The sequence below is a fragment of the Otolemur garnettii genome, unplaced genomic scaffold (assembly GCF_000181295.1).
Source record: "Otolemur garnettii isolate 467f Iridium unplaced genomic scaffold, OtoGar3 scaffold00260, whole genome shotgun sequence".
Taxonomy (NCBI): domain Eukaryota; kingdom Metazoa; phylum Chordata; class Mammalia; order Primates; family Galagidae; genus Otolemur; species Otolemur garnettii.
In genome coordinates, this window is record NW_003852655.1 from 291,342 (window position 1) to 310,930 (window position 19,589).

The window sequence follows — 19,589 nt, forward strand, 5'->3', positions numbered from 1 at the left end:
GGTTGAGCTATAGGCGCCAAGCTGAATTTAGAGTTTTTACTTTGGAAGTTTTGTTAAATATTAAAGGTTTAAAACATTTGTTTAAACAGAATTACAACTAAAATATTTTGAAGGAAATACATAGTCAACTGGATTACATGTAAACTTTTTACATAAAAAACTTTTTACATAAAAAACTCTTTTTATGAGTTTTATTTAACCTGTACAGGCAATCTATAAACATTTTAAATCTTCTTTAATTTTTATTTTGTTTCTTACTTTTAAACAACTATTCTGTTCAGGATAAATTTATTATATAATATTTTTTCTTTATACAGTGTCATTTTTTTTTCCATCTAATTTTCTTACTCCCTAAAATTCACTTTTTATAAAACAGGATTATAGTTAACCATTTACCCGCTAAACTAATAATTAAAACGTTTTAAAAAGCAAGAATTTTCTTTGCTAAAGACTCCATTTTAGGCAATTAAATTATTACATTTTACAAATGAGAAACATTTTATGAAATATAACATTGATGCAGGATTTTTTAAATTAGACCTAAACAGAAAATTTTTATTTTTCAGGCTCAGGTAAGTTTAGAAATCAGATCTTTATTTCCAGGCACAAATATATTGCAGGTTATACTCTTTGAGTCCTAGTAAAGTTATGAATAAAGCAGTTCTAAATATTTGGAAGGTTATACTCTGAGTAGGGAGTACACATCTTAATTTTTCCAGATGAAAACTGTGAAAACTTAATAACGCTGCCTAAAGTACGAGACTATATTTGTTCATTTGTTAGAATACTCATTCTGCTTGTAAAGGTATATTTTTGTTTACAAATGAGGCAGTTTATTACCTTAGCATTATTTGTTTTAATGTTTTTTGTTGGCACCTATCCAGCAATTCTGTTTAGATTTCTCTGTTCTTGAGGTGTCAATTTGCAGCCCCCTATCTTGCTTCTTTTCTACCCTTTTCAGCTCCTTCAGGGCTTGGAGGACCTGGTGGGTCACACTCTTGGAGCCTCAACTGAAATGGCTGGGCATGACACCATTTCTCTGACACCTTCCATAAATAGCTAAATCCTCTAAAGTAGAGGCAGTGAGGTGGGAAAACCAGGCGAAAGGAGTAGGCAAGTTCAAAAGGAATCAAAACTGTCTTTACTATGTCTGAATTTTTTAGTCAGTCGTAGCTACTGCTGCCAGTGGCAACTCTGTCATTTGCACAACTGGGAATGAAAGTTCAACAAGAAATGTGATCAGATGACAAAATAAATGTACTAACAAGTTATTATAAAAATCTGCCTGATTACCCCTTTTTTTGACTGATGGCAACTAAGAGTATTACAGTCAGGTAATTGTTAAACAGAAAAAAGGAGGGGTTCAAAAGTTTGGTGATGATGGGAAGGGGATACTAAGCCTAATATCAGGTCAAAGAGGTATCAGATGGTGAGGGGTGTTAGGAGGGGTAAAGTCTTGAAGGATTCCTTGAAAGAAAAGATTTGCAATTCATTCACAAATGTTTTTAAGACTGTTTCAGGCTGAGACTAGTCTTCTAATAAACACTGAACAAATGTTATAAAACGAAAATAGTTTACATTTACTTTTATACTCTTGTACCTTTAGAATCAGAACCAGAACACATTCTTACACACTTTTTAACAGGCCTGTGAATGATTTAATACTTCGGGGGTTGATTTGACTCCTACTTTTATTTTAATAGCGTTTCTGGTGACGGGTGTTGATATATATTTCTGGGAGTCCCTGACAGGACAGTAGGGCTGTAGTTTCACTGGTGGGGCCTGGCAACCCAGGGTCCCTGTTTAAAGTTCTTATCTTATTGGCTTTTCTTGGGAGGTTCTTAAGGGTGTTATAATAAATGACTTTAATAGTTACATGTTTTTATGGCAATTCATAACAAATAAGCATAACAAAAATGCCATTAATAGTTAATGTCTGTAGACACTAGTTAAAAATAGATATCAAAATGGCTTATCTCTGTGGCCCCCTTTTAGGGGCCCTGGGATGTTTTCAGAGGGCACCTCCCCTTAAAGGGATTACAGCCTGCCCCCCTCAAAGACCATCTGAAGATGGGCAGAATATATACTAATTAGAGTGATGTTAGGTTGCTATTTTAAAAGGTAAAGAGGACTGTTTTTTTTTCTTTAGTTTCAGATGAGTAATTGACCTTGGGTTTCCTGCTGAGAGCTGGCACCTTATTTTAAAGCTATTTGTTACATAGTAATTACAGTTTTTTGTAGGCAGAAGAGGAACAGTTTTAATAAACTTTGTATTAACTTTTTAATTGTAATTCAATCAGATAATTTGGCAGGGTGAGGTGGGGGACAGAGTCAGTTTCTTAGCAGCAGCCCTGTGGGTGAAAGCGGTTTTATGCCTCAGCCACATTCAGTGGCCACAGTCCGGGTTAAAATAAATTGTACATAGAACAGAAATATGGACACTTAAACTCATAAATTGAAGGTGTATATAGAAACAAAAGTGATGCCCAGTCTCAAGGATAGTAACTGTTTACCAGGAAAAAGAGGAGGAAGGAAAATACAGCGACTTTCCCTGGATTGAAATCTAAGAGAGTTTCCTAAAGGAACCTTGAAAGGACACTGAATAAAGCACCGGGATTGATAAATTAAATACAATCTTGACTAACAGGTGTTACACAATTTACTAATATATCAAGTTCACTGGACTGCGTAAATCGCAACTTTTTCTTGGCACAGTCTTTACTTTTTACACACGCCACATACACATGATTTGTAGACTCAAGTTAATATTTACTAAATAGGTGCCTGCTTCTTAAAATTGAAAATCTAGAATCCCTAGTTTCTCTTTATTGAGCTGGTTAGTTTTACTTACAGAAAATATGCACTTTGTTACTGTTGTTCTTGGTGAATTTGGCTGAAATTAAAAAGTTACTGAAAGAGCATTTTCTTTTTTTTTTTTTTTTTTGAGACGGAGCCTCAAGCTATCCCCCCGGGTAGAGTGCCATGGCATCACGCTCACAGCAACCTCCAACTCCTGGGCTCAAGCGAGTCTCCTGCCTCAGCCTCCCAAGTAGCTGGGACTACAGGCGCCCGCCACAACGCCTGGCCATTTTTTTTGGTTGTAGCCATCATTGTTTTTTGGCGGGCCTGGGCTGGGGATTCGTACCTGCCACCTTAGGTGTATGTGGCTGGCGCCTTAGCCGCTTGAGCCACAGGCGCCAAGCCTGAAAGAGCATTTTCAAAAATTACTCTGTCTTACTTTGAGCAAATCACTAAGCGGACAAAAAGACTACAATATAAAACATTATAAAAAAACAGATAAACCAATAAAGTAAAATCACAAGTGGATGGGACAGGAAACACCAACAGAATTCAACAGGCAGAAATTAGTCAGACACGGAGTCACATTTAACTCTTTCACTCACTCACTTATACAAAACTTAAAACATAAAAGACACACAAACCAGAACCAGCACAATTGACTGCAGAAACCCAAGACAACCCAATAGGAGACTGCAGTTTACCAGAACAGGACTAGCCTGCAAATCCGAGCAGTCTAAAAAGACTGCTAATACCAGAACAGTTTAATAAAGAGCTACAAACATGACAATACAAAAACAAACAACCCAAAGAGACAGATGGACGTCTCCATCCTGCCTCGGGGGAGGGGCATCTCAGGCTGTGTCCAGCCTAGCCCATGTTCCCCCAGATTCTCTAGAGACCCAGACAGACTTACTTAAGACGCCATAATTAAATCACCCAAACAGAAAATTTGGAAACCTGTGACCTGAGTTTTTTCTCTTTTACTCTCACCAGCTGAGAGCCCCAGGGTGGAGGGACATCTCCGAGGCCTTCCCCTGGAGCTGTCAGCTGGTGGCAGGGGTCTGAGGGTGAGGATCTCGCTGGGGCCTCCAAATCAAATAACTTAGGGGACCAGGAAAAATAGACTCGGACCCCCACTTAGGTTAATTAATTGGTAATTTATTTTACCTGCTGCAGGGGCTGCTGCTCCGAGAGATAGTCAGCAGCCCAGGAGTGAGGGTGAGTTGCCTTTTATAGGCTTTGTGCAAGCATATTACAGAAGCAAAACGTGGCTGGTTAAGGGGGGTTTACAACTTGGGTAGTCATGGATACAGCAATGGAACAATAATACAGTTTCGGTTGACAATGGTTATATCTCGTATCACAATGGTTATGGTTATACAACAGTAATTAATTGAGTCTCAGTGAGTTTTCCACCATTCTTCATCTACTGAGAACTTGGGGGTTTTGTGAACCTTGGGACTTTTCTTCCTTGTACGTGAAGCTTGTTCTTGGCAACCCTAGGGGAAGGAGGGGGCCTGGGAACGTGGCTGGGAGGCACTGTTCTCAGCCACCATGGAGGGAGGAGGGACTTGCCTTGTTCCCGAGTTGACTCTGGGGGGGAGAAGGGAGGAGGAGGGACATGGGCTGGAGGAGGGGGACAGGTGGGGCTGGGGAACAGGAGTGAACAGGGGAAAGAGGACTGGGTTACAACAGTGTACACACTGAGAGGGAGAGAGTAGGTGCCCTGTATCACTGGACACACATATCCAGACCTTGTGCCACCAGACTCTGAACCCCTGGGGCCTGCTGTCTGCAGGTGTCTTGTCCCACACCTTTCAGACAGGAGGGAGGGCAGTGTCCTCCCATCATATCTTCAGTGTCCACTGGAGTCCCTGAGGTCCTGAAGTGACATGGCTGGACTGACTTTCCTTGTTCCTTATGCAGTCATCTGACACATTTTGGGAACTCTCTACAGTTACTATTTTAGAAAATACACTAGAAAACTACACAAGAAGCTTAGGTTCTCGTATCGTTCCAGAACTTCAGAAGCTCAGTGTGTGCTGGTTGAAGGGCACTGAGTGGCAGATCTGTCAGGAGCCCTCCCAGTTCACTCCATGCTGGGAGGCAGTAGAAGCTGCTCGAAGGAAGATAGGCAGCGGTGCTGACTTTTTTTTTTTTTTTTAAGAGACGGAGTCTCACTTTGTCGCCCTAGGTAGAGTGCCATGGCATCACAGCTCACAGCAACCTCCAGCTCTTGGGCTTATGTGATATCATCTCTTGCCTCAGCCTCCTGAGTAGCTGGGACTACAGGTGCCCGCCACACGCCTGGCTATTTTTTGTTGTTGTTGCAGTTTGACGGGGGCTGGGTTCGAACCTACCACCCTCGGTATATGGGGTCGGCACCCTACTCACTGAGCCACAGGTACCACCCCAGTGCTGACTTCTTTAGGAGCCAAGACCTGGGCCCCAGGTTCCTGCCCACAGGGGTATTTGGGACACATGCCTATTGGTAGGGCAGCCTACCTGTCAGGAGGCTGAGGGGGTGAGACTGGGCTGGCTGGTTTCAGGCAGCCTCTGGGTGGGTGGGTCTGGTTCCCTCCCAACCCGCAGTGCAGAGAAACATGGAGCAGGCCCTCACTGCACTTCTCTTACCTGTTCTCGGGAAGGAGCTGAGTTTCCTTATGGCCGGTAAATAGGTACATGCCTGCTGACCTGTGGGCCCTTGTCCTGGCCACCTGTGTCTCCCCTACTGACTTGCTGTGTTAGGATTTTAAAACTCTTATTTTGTGTTTTAGAGAATTTTATTAATAAACTTTCAAAAAGGTGACATACATAAAGATTAACATAAAAAGTTTATATTTGTGGAAATGACTTTAGGTTGCAAAATTACCAAAAGAAAATTTTATATGCTGTAAAACCTTGTTTTGAGGGTTGTCATTTTTTTGTTTTTTAAACTCCTGGGCTCAAGCCTTAGCCTCCTGAGTACATGGGACTACAGGCACCTGCTATATCACCTGGCTAGTTTTTCTTATTTATTTATTTATTTTTTTAGTAGAGATGGGGTCAAGTTCTTGCTCAGGCTGGTCTCGAGCTCCTGAGGTCAAGCAATCCACTTGGCCTCCCATAGTGCTGGGATTACAGGTGTGAGCCACTGCATCTGGCTCAGGGCTTTCGTCAAAGATGGTTGGGTTCTCAGATCATGTGTGTAGATTTTGTTTCTTTGTGATTGCTTTTTTGCAGCAGGGAAAGTTGTTGGTGTTCAGAGTCTGCCAGCCTCAGAACCCAGTAGCTGCCCTCTCAGAGTAGTAAGGATATTGCCTCTTCTGCTGGTTGTGGGGAACACCCAGGGGAAAATGTTTGGGGACACAGACTCATAAGTACTGTGTGAAGATGCATCAGCAAGTGTCTAAAAATTGGGAGACCTGAAAGTCTACCCTGCAGAGGTGCCTAACCCTAACCCTGACTGCCATCAGGTTCCCATTCTTACTGTCTCCCCAGGAGGGAGCTAGTTGTCTGATGATTCCTCATGACACTGTGCCTCTCCTGAGTCTTCTTAGTGACTCAGCCTGTCGTAGAGTACTTCTTTACTCAGGTTTCTGAGATGCATCCTTAGTCATTGTGGGTTTGTCCATATCAGGAAGCATGATGGTCCTTTTGATCATGCTGGCAGCAGGCTGGGAGGGCCAGTATCACAGGCCCAGGGCCTCCTGCAGGCCGTGGATAGGCCCTCTGATCTTGGCCTCCCCTCGGTCCTTCCTCAGTGATGCATGTCTGTTTTTCTCTAGCTGATCTGGACATGCCTGGCTCCTGCCCACTCAGCCTGAGCTTGGCCATCTCTGGAAAGGGAATTACAACCAGATGTCTTCCACTCGTGGTGGCAGGAAGCCCACTGTCCTCACGCCCTCATCCTTGTTGAGTGACTGAGTCCTGGGGTTTACTGCAGCTCTTGTCCTGGACTTGGCCACAGGACCCAAGCCTCCCTGGGAGGGACAAGGACGCCTTTGGAGCCTTTTTTGTGCTGTGTTGAGTGCACCTGCTACTGCTGTGCACATGTCAGCATCGTGCTGGTTAAGATGGGCTGTGACTAAGGCAGCTCTTACTTCCCAGTAGAGTATTTGGTCTCAGCAGTTCTGAACTTGGTCTTGCCAGGTGACTACTGTGCCTGGTGCCTTGCTCTGGGTCCACCTGCCTTCCTGCCTTAGACAGCTGGGTCCTCTTATTCCTAATTCTGCTTCCCCAAGGCTGGGGGTGGGGGCAGGTGCTTGGTGGCCACCTGAATGGCAGTACTTCCAGGAGCAGTGCTGGGTTAGGCCCGGCAGCTTCCTCTCGTTGTTCTGTGTGTGGCATGGAGGAATTTTGGGTATCCCAAGGCCTCCTTGTTTCTGCCCTTGACCCCCGTGGAAACGAGGTGTCCCATCTGTCTTGCTGGTCACCTGCAGAACGTGGGATCTGCTGTGTTCTCACGCTGACTTAGCTGTTGAGCCCCTTCTGCACCAGATCTGGTTGGCTGTCAACTGGGTTGCTGTTGCCCTTCCCTAGGCTGGGGTGCCTTCCTGCCTGTTTTCCCACAGACACTACTGCCCAGAGCCAGGGCTCCTCTATGGGATGGCTGTTTGTTCTATGCTGGGTTCCACGAAGGACCTGTTGACCTCTCCAATAGGTGGCCTCCTTGGTGACAGGCTCCCATGCATACCACTCACTGTCTGTGGGTGTTGGAGCCTGTTGACCTTGTCCCTCGTGATTAGCCTGTCATGCTGACGCTCTTCCCAGCTCCCAGCACTGCCATCTCCAGAAACATGCAGGCTTTTGAGAGTTTTCCTGCTGTTTCTCAGAACTTCTGGGGATTGAGCAGGGCCCAGAGAGGACCTCTTGCCCTGTCCTCTTTGGGGCTCTGGGTGGTATGTCCAGCATGGGGTGGGGTGTCCTATTCTGAGGTTTTGGGGTGGGGTGTCCTACCCGGAGCTCTGCAGCCCTCCAGGCCCAGCTCTTCTGAGTCTTGATCTTTTGTGAACCAGTGAGAAGAGTAAACAAATTAGAATGTGGGAATGGTAGGAAATTGAGAAAATAAATTACAGAAGAAACATCGATTACGTGAGATGTTTACGTGAAAGACAAAGAGATGAGATGGGATTGTAGGTCTGAGGCAGCTGATGACGAGCCTGCATGGAACTGTGTGAACAGCTTTGTTTATATATAGTACCTAAACAAGGTTGCTTGTATTAACAAAGTTGCAAATCAGCAAGGAAAGCCAGTGGGAATATTTTCACCTTACAAGGTTGAGGGGAAGTAACTAGATAAGTAACAGGAGTTATATCATAAGCAATACATACATACATACATACATATATATATATATATTTTTTTTTTTTTTTTTTTTTGAGACTAAGTCTCAAGTTGTTGCCCTTGGTAGGGTGCTGTGGCATCACTGCTTAAAGCAACCTCAAACTTCTGGGCTTAAGTGATTCTCTTGCCTCAGCCTCCCGAGTAGCTGGGACTACAGGCACCTGTCACAATGCCCCACAGTTCGGCCCGGGCTGGGTTTGAACCCGCTACCCTCGGTATATGGGGCTGGCACCCTACACGCTGAGCCACAGGTGCCGCCCAAGTCTGGCTATTTTTTGTTGCAGTTGTCATAGTTGTTCAGCTAACCTGGGCTAGGTTTGAACCCACGAGCCTTGGTTTATGTGTCTGGCACCATAACTACTGTGCTATGGGTGCTGAGCCGATAAGCAGTATTCTTAATGACATGAATCTTAGTACGTGGGGTAAAGATTAACTTTAGGGAGAGAAGGCTGTGTGCTTTTCAGAAAAAGATGGGAAGTATACAGAAGCTACATGACTTGGGGCAGAGGGAGCAAGGAGAAAGGACCTTTGCTGTTTTAAGAAGGGAGGAGAAGCATTTGGGGGCCATTCTCTGAATGCACCTCCTGGGCTGTGAGGGTTCTACTGTCTCATAGTCCGCACTCCACACCTTCTCCCTTTTTATTTCTTAGGGCCAAATAGTACCAATTTATGAACAAATGATTCTAATTGGAGGAGTTGCTTGACTCCAACTCTGCAGAAGAAAAACAAGGAACAGCTATCACAGCTGTGAAAAGCTTGGTGGGGGGTGTATGACTGGCTTGCCACAATGTTGCACAAGATCAGTTCTTTCATGGGTCAACTTCTTCACTTGTCCCTATGTCGGAGGCTTCATCTTCTAGATGTCTTGGCTCAGTGGTAGATCACTTGGGGTGCCAATCTCAGCTTCCTCATTGGTGGCACAGGAAGATCTCCAGGGTCCATGTCTGATCAACCATTCAGGGAGCCAATGAGGACTGTCAGCTGCTCTAGGAAAAGCAAACATGTTCTCTCCCCCATATTAGAACAGGGTCAGGCCCTTGCCAAATACCAGTCAGAGGGTCCTTCCATAGTACCTCAGGATGTTTAGAATTAGGTGCATTCCAAAATCACTCAGCTGCCGTGTATCCCTGGATATCAGCATTTTAAAAATTTGAAATAAAGAAGGTGTGAGAGAGAAGATTATGAGGTGTATTGGGGTATATCTCTCCCTTCTTTAACTTATCAAGTTGAAGTTTAAGAGTGAGGTGAGTGTGTTTGACAATTCCTTGGCCTTGGTTCCAAAGTCCCAGTGGAATTCCTTGTGGCAACTTGTCAGCTGATGCTAGGTGAAGAGCAATTAGGCCCAAAACATGGGGGCAGGTGCTGGCCCCTCGAAGCCCTCCCACTACTCAGGCCCTGCACCTTAGCCTCTGTGCAGTGTGTCTATACCATCTGCCCTCAATGTGGCCATGAGTGGCTCATCCTATGGTATGGGTGGACCATGGTTTTATCATTCTGCCGAGGTTTTTGCTCTCTTTCCAATTGTAGGTTTTTTAGATTATTACAAAATAAATGTTCACATACAGGTAGGTTTTTGCATGGACCTGTGTTTTTATTTATCTTGAGTAAATATTTTTCAGTAAATGGCTAGTTTGGATGGTAGGTGTATTTTTTTTTTTTTTTTTTTGAGTCAGTCTTGCTTTGTCACCCTTGGTATGGTGCCATGGCATCTTAGCTCACAGCAACCTCACACATTCTCTTGCCTCAGCCTCCCAAGTAGTTGGGACTACAGGCACCCTTAATGCCCACTATTTTTGGAGATGGGATTTCGCTCTTGCTCAGGCTGGTCTCAAACCCCTGAGCTCATGCAGTCCACTCACCTCGGCCTCCCAGAGTGCTAGGATTATAGATGTGAGCCACCTCGCCAGGTCAGGTATGTTTAACTTTTTAAGAAATTGCCAGAGTGGTCTTTAGAGTGGCCTTTGAGGGATATGCATTCTGCTGGTCTGTACCCCAGACGTGGTGTAGCCATGATTCTGGTGTCCATTGGATGTGTGCCGGTATCTCAGTGTGGCTTTAATTTGCACTCAATGAGGCCCTACATCTCTTTCTGTGCTTATTGGCCATTTGTGTACTTTCTTTGTGAAGCGTTTTATTCAGTTTTTTGCCTTTTTCATTAGCTTGTGTATCTTCTTTGAGTGTAAGAGTTCTTCATATGTCTAGACACGTGTGTTGTGAGTGTTCCCTCCCACTGTGTGGTTGGCCTTTTCATGTCTTTGGGTGCAGTGGAGTTCATGACAGTCTGTGTCTCCTGAAGGTGAACCCCAGGCTGCCAGCTGTGTTTGTTGCACACTTGCTCTGGGAGGCCGTAAGTGCCCCCATCTAGAGAGGAGACCAAGGTGCAAAGAGATTAACTGGCTTCTCCAAGCTCATGCCACTTGTCTGGATGTCAGAGCTGGGTCTCTGGTTATTTGTAGGCAGTTAACATGCAGAGGGGTCTCAGGTGCCGGGGGTGGGAGGGTTGGGGGTGGGTCTCAGGTGTGGGGGTCTGTGGCCTACGGTTCTGGTGCCTGACTGCTGTGGGCTGTTGCTAAGTGACTGTTTTGGTTGGCACTAGGGTGGGATAGGCTGCAGCTGCCCCCTGCTGAGAGCCCTTTTCTCCCACATGGGGTTCTGAAGGCCCTCTAAAGGCCCTGCTAGAGTCAGACTTGAGCCCACCTCTGTTGCCAGACTCCAGGGAGTAAGTAGCCTTGTTAGGGCTGTGCCCTTCATGCTCAGGCTGGTGTGCTCTCTGCTGTTGTTCCTTGAGCTGTCATCTTCTGAGTCTCAGATGTGGTGATTTCCCAGGCCCAAAGCCTGGCCATCTCATTGCATCTTGCTGAGTGGAAGATGCCATGTTTACTAGTGTCTGGTGGCCCTGACGACAAACACCTGCTCTGGACACCAGCAGCACTGTGACCTGAGGCCTCTGAGCACCCCAGCTCCCTGAGAACAGGCAGGATCATCCAGAAGCCATCTGCAGGGCCTGCCAGGCACTCGCCATCTAGGAGGTAGAGAGAGCAGTTCAGCTCTCACCTGGGCACAGACGTGCCTGACAGGTAACGTGCGTATTTGACAGACTGTCTGACTTTGACATGATGACTATGTGTTTTGGATTTCAGGCGAGCCCACACCTTGACTGTGCTCTTCATCCTCACCTGTGCACTTGGCTATGTGACACTGCTGGAAGAAACACCTCAGGACACAGCCTACAACACCAAGAGGTAATTGCAGCTGCCCTCTCCCACACCGGGTACACTGGCCCCTAGTGAGAGGCTATGGCGTCTGTGCTGTACCAGGCTGGCCAGGGCTCAGAGGCTCTCTCTGGCACCCTTCCCATGGGCCTGACACACCCCTTTCCTAGGCCTCCCCTCTGGTGCTATGTGGCCTTTCTTGCCCATGGACTGGTCAGCCCCGGTCCCACCTGTCATTGGGCCCCTGGAGCCTGTGTCACCTCCCCTGTACTCTGCAGCTTATGCTGTACCCCATTGCATTTGTGTGCTGGGGGACGGGAGGAGCCTCACAGCCTCCAGGGCTAGAGCCTGGTGTTTGGGCTCTCGGGCTGTTGGGGTTATATGGAGCAGTGACAGTTAGCTGGTGTGGTTCCTATATGCTGGGGTGTTGTGGTTTTTGTTTTTTTGTTTTTTAGAGATGAGGTCTTGCACTGTGTCCCAGGCTAGAGTGGAGTAGTATCATCATGGCTTCTGGCAGCCTCAAACCTCTGGGCTAAGGCAGTCTTTCTGCCTCAGCCTTCAAGTTGCTAGGACTGCTAGTATGCACCACTATCCCCTGCTAATTTTTTTATTTTAATTTTTTATAAAAATAGGATGTTGCTGTGTTATTCAAACCGGTGTTGAACTTCTGACCTCATCCTCCCAAAGTGCTGGGATTATAGGCATGAGCCATTGTGCCTACCCAACACTGGTGTTAATACTAACAACTTTTTAAAAATTTAAAGCATTCTCTGTTCCTTTTCTCTCCTACCATCTTCTCCTTTCTCTCTTATCTCTTTTTCTCATCTCCCCCAACTCTTTTCCTTCTCTAATAAAAAATAAACTTAGACTTTTATATTCTAAAAATAAGTGAAGCACTTGTAGCTGCTGGGCAGCCATCTGGTGAGGGGTTGTCTGGTGGGCAGCCTGTGACCTCACTTCTGCAGTCCAGAAGTGGTTGTCTCCGAAGGCAGACCAGTCACTAGATTGGTCCTCTGCCTGAGTTCTGTGGCTTCTGAGGTCAGTGCGTGGAAGAGAAGCTGAGAGTAGAGCTTGTTGCTTATCGTGAGTCCTTGCCTGACAGACTCACCTCTCCAGTTGTTCGCCCAGTCTGGGCACCTCATATTAGTCAGAGCTGCTTCCTGCCTGGCAAGTTGCTGCTGCTGCTGGGCCCCAAGCCCCACCTCCTCTGGTAGCACAGCCTGGGGAAGCCAGAGGGGTCAGGATCCATCCTGGAGGAGTTGGAGGTAGAGGGAGCTCCAGGGGCCGATCAGTGGCAGTACCCAGGCCTTGTATAACCTACCTATTGTGACATCTCTGGGTCAGCATTTGGCTTTTTGTTAATGTCTGATGATTAGGTTACAGGTGGGTATGGTGTGAACACCATTATCCTCTCCACAGTTGTCAGCCAGGCCTAGTGGGTCCACTGTCATAGTGCTAGGTGGCCAGGCCTGGTGGGGCCACCATCACAGTGCCAGGCGGCTCACCATCAGCACTGGTGGGGCCACTGTCACAGTGCAGGTGGCTCACCATAAGCAATGGTGGCTCCTGGCTGTGTGGGATATGTTAGAGTCACCTTATAACAAGCTTGTCTCCTTGGGTACAGCCGGCCACTTCTGATTAGGAATTGCTGTTGGGAATACCAAGGCCCAGGGTTCTGCAGACCACTCCCTTAAGGGGCTCACACTCTGTCCTCAGCTGGATGTCACAGGTGGCCACTGCCTGGTTTCCTTACCCTGCTCCCCGCTCTGTGGCTTTTCCTCCCTACTTTGTTCTTTGTGGGTGCCAGCTTCCACCTAGTTCTGTCCTGTGCCAGGGCTACTGGCCACTGTCTCAGCCTCAAGCCAGTGCCTCCGCCTCTCAGCCTGAGTCACATGTGGAGTCTGTAGCATGTTTGTGTGTATGTGAGCTCCTGTGTGCTGGTGTGAGGGTGTGTGCTCTTGTGAGCGTGTGTGAGCTTGTCTGAGTGTATGTGAGCTCGTGTGAGCGTTGTGTGTGAGCTCATGTGAGTGTGTTTGTGCTCATGGGGGCTCACGTACTTGGGCACCAGGGTCAGAGTAGCAGAGGGCGTCTGCTGCATCTTGGGCCCTTGCAGGGGCTGCCCAGGTCACTGGGCCTGTGTATGTCAAGATGGTGAAACTGCTAATAGGAATCCCACATTTGCCTAGAGCACTGGTTCTCAACCTTCCTAATGCCGCAACCCAGTTCCTATGGGTTGCGACCCACAGGTTAAGAACCACTGGCCTAGAGGGAGCTTCCAAGTAGGATTTGGTCTTTTCCATCAAGAATGAGCAGGTCGGCTCGGCGCCTATAGCTCAACCGGCTAAGGCGCCAGCCACATACACCTAAGGTGGCGGGTTCGAATCCCCAGCCCGGCCCCGCCAAACAACAATGATGGCTGCAACCAAAAAAAAAAAAAAAAAAATAGCCGGGCGTTGTGGCGGGCGCCTGTGGTCCCAGCTACTTGGGAGGCGGAGGCAGGAGACTCGCTTGAGCCCAGGAGTTGGAGGTTGCTTTGAGCTGTAATGCCATGGCACTCTACCCAGGGGGACAGCTTGAGGCTCTGTCTCAAAAAAAAAAAAATAAAAGAAAGAATGAGCAGGTCTGCATCGTCTCAGGGACATGCTAGGCCAGGGAGTAGTATGGAGCAGGGCGTGGTCATATCTCAAGAGTGAAATTAGGGCAGAGATGAGCAGTCCCATCATCGCCAGGCAAGAACTGTCACAGGAAGAACCTGTTTGCCAAGCCCCTGGAGGAGCAACTCCAAGCCTAAGGGGGTGATGGCTGGGACCCCGAGGGGGCAGGCCCTGCTGATGGAGCTAGTCTCCTTGAGCCACCTTCTTGCTGTGCTGCCCCCATATGGACATTGAGATGGAGGACACAGAAATTCAGGGCTCCTGGCACTTTTCTTCTGAGGGTCCATGTTTCAGGGACACTGGATATCTTCCTAGCTCGCATTCTTTAGACACCCCCCCACTCCCCGCCACCCCCCGTCTCCCCAACCCCCCAGCCTCACTGTCTTTAAGAGCAGAAAGGAGCCACCACCTTCTCTGGGCCCCCGATGTCAGCACAGCGCTAGAGATCTGACCTGCCCTGGCCTTGCAGGTCTTGGGGTGGCTGCTAGGGCCAGTTTACTTACTTACTTACTTTTTTTTTTTTTTTTTTATTGAATGGTAACTGTGTACATTAATGCACTTCTGGGGTACAGTGTGGTGTCTTCACAAACAATCCGAAACACTTCCATCAAACTAGTTAACATAGTCTTCATGTAATTTTCTTAGTTATTGTGTTAAAACATTCATATTCTGCTCGTAGAAAGATTCACTTGTACCCTTGTAAGATGAACCACAGTACTTACTTACTTTTTTATTTAATTTTTCTTGAGACAGAGTCTCACTCTGTCATGGCTAGAGTGCCATGATGTCATAGCTTACAGCAGCCTCAAATTCCTGTACTCTAGCAATCCTCCTGCCTCAGTCTTCCAAGTAGCTCGGACTATACGTGCCCACCATGCCACCTGGCTAATTTTTCTATGTTTACTAGGGACAGGGTCTTGCTCTTGGTAAGGCTGGTCTCAAACTTCTGAGCTTAAGGGATCCTCCCTCCTTCACTTCCCAGAGTGCCAGGATTATAGGTATGAGCCACTGCACCTGGCTAAGACTAATTTATTTTAATATGTGAGGGTTATTTGATGCCCTCAAGCATAGGTTTTATATATAGAAAAGACCCTCTCAAGGTTAACCTTATTTTAAGACAGTAATATTTCATTATTAAAGGAAACTAGTTTTTTTTTTTTAATTCAGTTTTTGGCCAGGGCTGGGTTTGAACCCACCACCTCTGGCATATCTACTCCTTTGAGTCATAGGCGCCACCCAGAAACTAGTTTCTTTTTTTGTAAGCTTTTAATTTCAGCTTGTCTATCACTGTTCTTTTTATGCATCTGATAGTTTGTTACTTGAGGGGATTGGTTTTGTTTTTCTTCTTAAATCAACCTTATTGGCTCAATGCCTATAGCTCAAGTGGCTAAGACGCCAGCTACATATACCAGAACTGGCAGGTTCGAATCCAGCCTGGACCTGCCAAACAACAATGACAATTACAACCAAAAAATAGCTGGGTGTTGTGGCAGGCGCCTGTAATCCCAGCTACTTGGGAGGCTGAGACAAGAGAATTGCTTAAGCCCAGGAGTTGGAGGTTGCTGCTCTGTCTCAAAAAAAAAAAAAACAAAAAAACCCCCCACCTTATTGACATATAATTTTGTAACTAATTATAACACACAGCCTGATGAGTTTTTTATTTTTTTTTTTTAAGATTGTCTTACTTTGTTATCCTTGGTAGAGTGCCTTGGCGTCATAGCTCACAGCAACCTCAAACTCTTGGGCTCAAGAGATCCTCTTGCCTCAGCCTCCCTAATAGCTGGGACTACAGGCACCCGCCACAATGCCAGCTATTTTTAGAGAGGGGTTCTCGCTCTGGTCTAGAACTCATATGAGCGCAGGCAGTCTACCCGCCTTGGCCTTCCAGAATGCTGGGATTACAGGCGTGAACTACCACACCTGGCCCCCTCATGAGTTTTTTTTCCTTTTTTTTTTTTTTTGAGACAGAGTTCTACCATATGCTCTGAGCAGAGTGCAATGGCGTCATAGCTCACTGCAACCTCAGACACCGGCTGTGGGCATCCTGCTGCCTCAGCCACCCAAGCCACTGGGATTATAGGTGCTCACCGCAGTGCCTGGCTGGGTTTTTCCATTTTTTCATGAGTCGGGGTCTCACTTAGATAAGCCACAAACTCCTGAGTTCAAGCAGTCCTCCCTCCTCAGCCTCCCACAGTACTGGGATTACAGGCATGAGCCACTATACCAGCCTCTGATGAGTTTTGACAAGTACCTACACCTGTGTGGCCACTGCTGGATGGAGATGTAGGAAATCTCCATTGCCCAAGTTCCTCTGAGCCGTCAAATGGCCACACCCTGGGTACCAGGCAGCCACCTGTCTCTCAGCACAGATTAGTTTTGTATGTTCTGGTTTCATGTAAACAGCGTCACTCAGCATAAACTTCTGTGCCTGGCTTCATCCACCCGGAATGAGGGCTCGTGGCATCTACATCATCATGTCTGCTGTGGATGTTCATTCATGGCTGGGAGGGTTCTGCTGTATCTATCTACCACAGCCCATAGATCCACTTATCTGTAGGTGACCTTGGGGGAGATTTTAGTTTTTCTTGCCAACACATTTAAGGGGTCTTTAATTAATTTTTTATTCCATTTCCAAATTTAGTAAATAAAACTTCTAGTCATATAAAATACATGTAGTACATATGAACATATAAATAGATGTGATTCATTTAAAATATAAATATACTCCACATATATAATACATAAAATATATACATACAAATATATTCACATTACCAAGGAAGAACACAGAGAAGTGACAATGCCCAGTTCTCCAACTCACTCTGAAGCTGCGGTCATCCTGACAGTGATGTGGACAGAACAGTTGCCGGACAAGAGCCCAGAACAGGTGCACAGAAGGATGGGCATCTGGGTTTGACTGTGGGACAACAGGACGCCACATGTAAAGTGAACCTAGATTTCACACTTCACACAAATTGATTCAAGATGGGTTATAGATGGGCCTAAATGTGGAGGGCAGAACTGTAAAACCTCGCACAGAGCAAGAACACCTGGTGCCTTAGGTCTGGTGATGACTTTGGCAGAGGGTCAAGGCCACAGTCCTGAAAGAAAACTGATAAGTTGGACCTTCTTTGTGAAAGACTCTGTGCCAGAATGAGAAGAGGAGCTCTAGGTTGGTCGCAAGTATTTGTGAGACTTGTGTCTGGCCAAGGACTTGTATGCAAAATGTGCAAAGAACTCTTCTTTTTTTTTTTTTTTTGAGACAGAGCCTCAAGCTGTCCCCCTGGGCAGAGTGCCGGGGCATTACAGCTCACAGCAACCTCCAACTCCTGGGCTCACGCGAGTCTCCTGCCTCCGCCTCCCAAGTAGCTGGGACCACAGGCGCCCGCCACAACACCTGGCTATTTTTTGGTTGCAGCCATCATTGTTGTTTGGCGGGTCCAGGCTGGGGATTCGAACCCGCCACCTTAGGTGTACGTGGCTGGCGCCTTAGCCGGTTGAGCTATAGGCGCCGAGCTGCAAAGAACTCTTCAAGCTCAATAGTAAGAAAAGAAACCATATGCTTAAAAGCGGGGTGAGAGGTCTGACAGGTGTGCACCAAGGAATGGGGGCAGATGGCAGACAGCACACGGGAAGGCCCTCAGCATCCTCCGTTGGCAGAGAATCAAAAAGCGAAAAGCATGAGATAGCATAATACACCCACTGGGATGGCTAAAATTTTAAAGTTAACAGCATCAAATACTGCCAAGGATTTGCAGCACCAGAAGCTCTTGTGGCTGGAGGGAGCACAGTGGTGCAGCCACTCAGGAATGTTGTGGTAGCTTCATAGCTAAGCACACTCTCACCCACTAGCCAGCTGTCCTGCTCCTAAGTGCTGATGCAGTTGAATTGAAAAATTACCTTCAGGCTAGGTTCCTGTAGCACAGTGGTTATGGTGCTAGCCACATACACTGAGGGTGATGGGACGGGTTCGAACCTGGCCTGGGCCAGCTAAACAACGACAACTGCAACAAAAACTAGCCAGGCGTTGTGGCAGGCACCTGTAGTCACAGCTACTCGAGAGGCTGAGGCAAGAGAATTGCTTAAGCTCAAGAGTTTAAGGCTGCCGTGAGCTGTGATGCCATGGCACTCTACCCAGGGCAACATAGACTCTGTCTCAAACAAAAAAAAAGTTACCTTCACATAGAAACCTGTGTGCAAACGTTTATACCAGCTTTATCACAGTTGCCAGAAATTGGAAACAACCACATGTCCTTCAGTAGGAGAGGGATGAACTGTGTGGTATGTAGGGAATATTTCTCAACAGTGAAAAGGGATGAATGGGGAAGCCATAAAGGCAGAGATGACTGTTCAGATGCATTTTTACCAAATGAAAGAAGCCAGTTGGAAAGGCTACCTACTATATGATCCTAACTAGACAACATTCTGGAAGATGTGAAATTACATAATGGTAAAAAGAGTAGTGGTTTCTGGGACCTGGAGAAGATGAGTGGGCAGAGCCAGGGCATTTCTGCCAGCAGGGTGATTGCACTCTGTGAAGGCAGGCACGTGGCCTGTGGCAGTATCCCAGCCTGCAGTGCCAGACACACACCCACTGTAGAGCTTACTTACGCAAATTTAAAACTAATTTGGGGGCGGTGCCTGTGGCTCAGTGGGTAGGGCGCTGGCCCCATATACCAAGGGTGGTGGGGTGGAACCTGGCCCCTGCCAAACTGCAACAAAAAAATAGCCGGGTGTTCTGGCAGGCGCCTGTAGTCCCAGCTATTCCCGAGTCTGAGGCAAGAGAATTGCCTAAGCCCAGGAGTTGGAGGTTGCTGTGAGCTGTGACACAATGGCACTTTACTGAGGGTGATAAAGTGAGATTCTGTCTCAAATAAAAAAAAAAAACTAATTTGGGAGGCAGTGGGGATGCCAGGAAGGAAGGCAGACTGTGCAGAGACACAGCTCACTGTTACCGAAGGGGCTGAGGAAAGAGCGGGGTCTGTGAGACCAAAGGTAAGGCAGCTGTACAGGGTACCATGGTCTGCTGATGAAGTCGTGTCCCAGCTGCACAGGGTGCCATGGTCTGCTGATGAAGTCGTGGCCCAGCTGCACAGGGCACCATGATCTGCTTATGAAGCTGTGTCCCAGTTGTACAGGGTACCATGGTCTACTGATGAAGTCGTGTCCCGCTGCACAGGGTGCCATGGTCTGCTGATGATGTCATATCCCAGCTGCACAGTGTGCCATGGTCTGCTTATGAAGCTGTGTCCCAGTTGTACAGGGTACCATGGTCTGCTGATGAAGTCGTGTCCCAGCTGCACAGGGCACCATGATCTGCTTATGAAGCTGTGTCCCAGTTGTACAGGGTACCATGGTCTGCTGATGAAGTCATGTCCCAGCTGCACAGGGTGCCATGGTCTGCTGATGAAGCTGTGTCCCAGTTGTACAGGGTACCATGGTCTACTGATAAAGTCGTGTCCTGGCTGCACAGGGTGCCATGGTCTGCTGATGAAGTCATATCCCAGCTGCACAGGGTGCCATGGTCTGCTTATGAAGCTGTGTCCCAGTTGTACAGGGTACCATGGTCTGCTGATGAAGTCGTGTCCCAGCTGCA

At 47.1% G+C, this 19,589-nt stretch overlaps 1 protein-coding gene across 5 annotated transcripts in view; it reads left to right on the forward strand.

Moving 5' to 3' along the window:
* Positions 1-19,589, forward strand: part of PTDSS2 (phosphatidylserine synthase 2) — a 49,156-nt gene that overhangs the window by 6,244 nt on the left and 23,323 nt on the right. For 4 of the 5 annotated variants that reach the window (XM_023508601.1, XM_003802762.3, XM_023508600.1 and 1 more), the window contains exon 2: positions 11,268-11,369. Coding sequence is in view for 2 of the 5 variants with exons in the window: in XM_003802762.3 (XP_003802810.1) it covers positions 11,268-11,369 (102 nt within the window). In the remaining 3 variants the exon portion in view is untranslated. Of the gene's footprint in view, positions 1-11,267; positions 11,370-19,589 lie in introns of those variants that run through there. The other variant, XM_023508603.1, reaches the window with a different exon arrangement.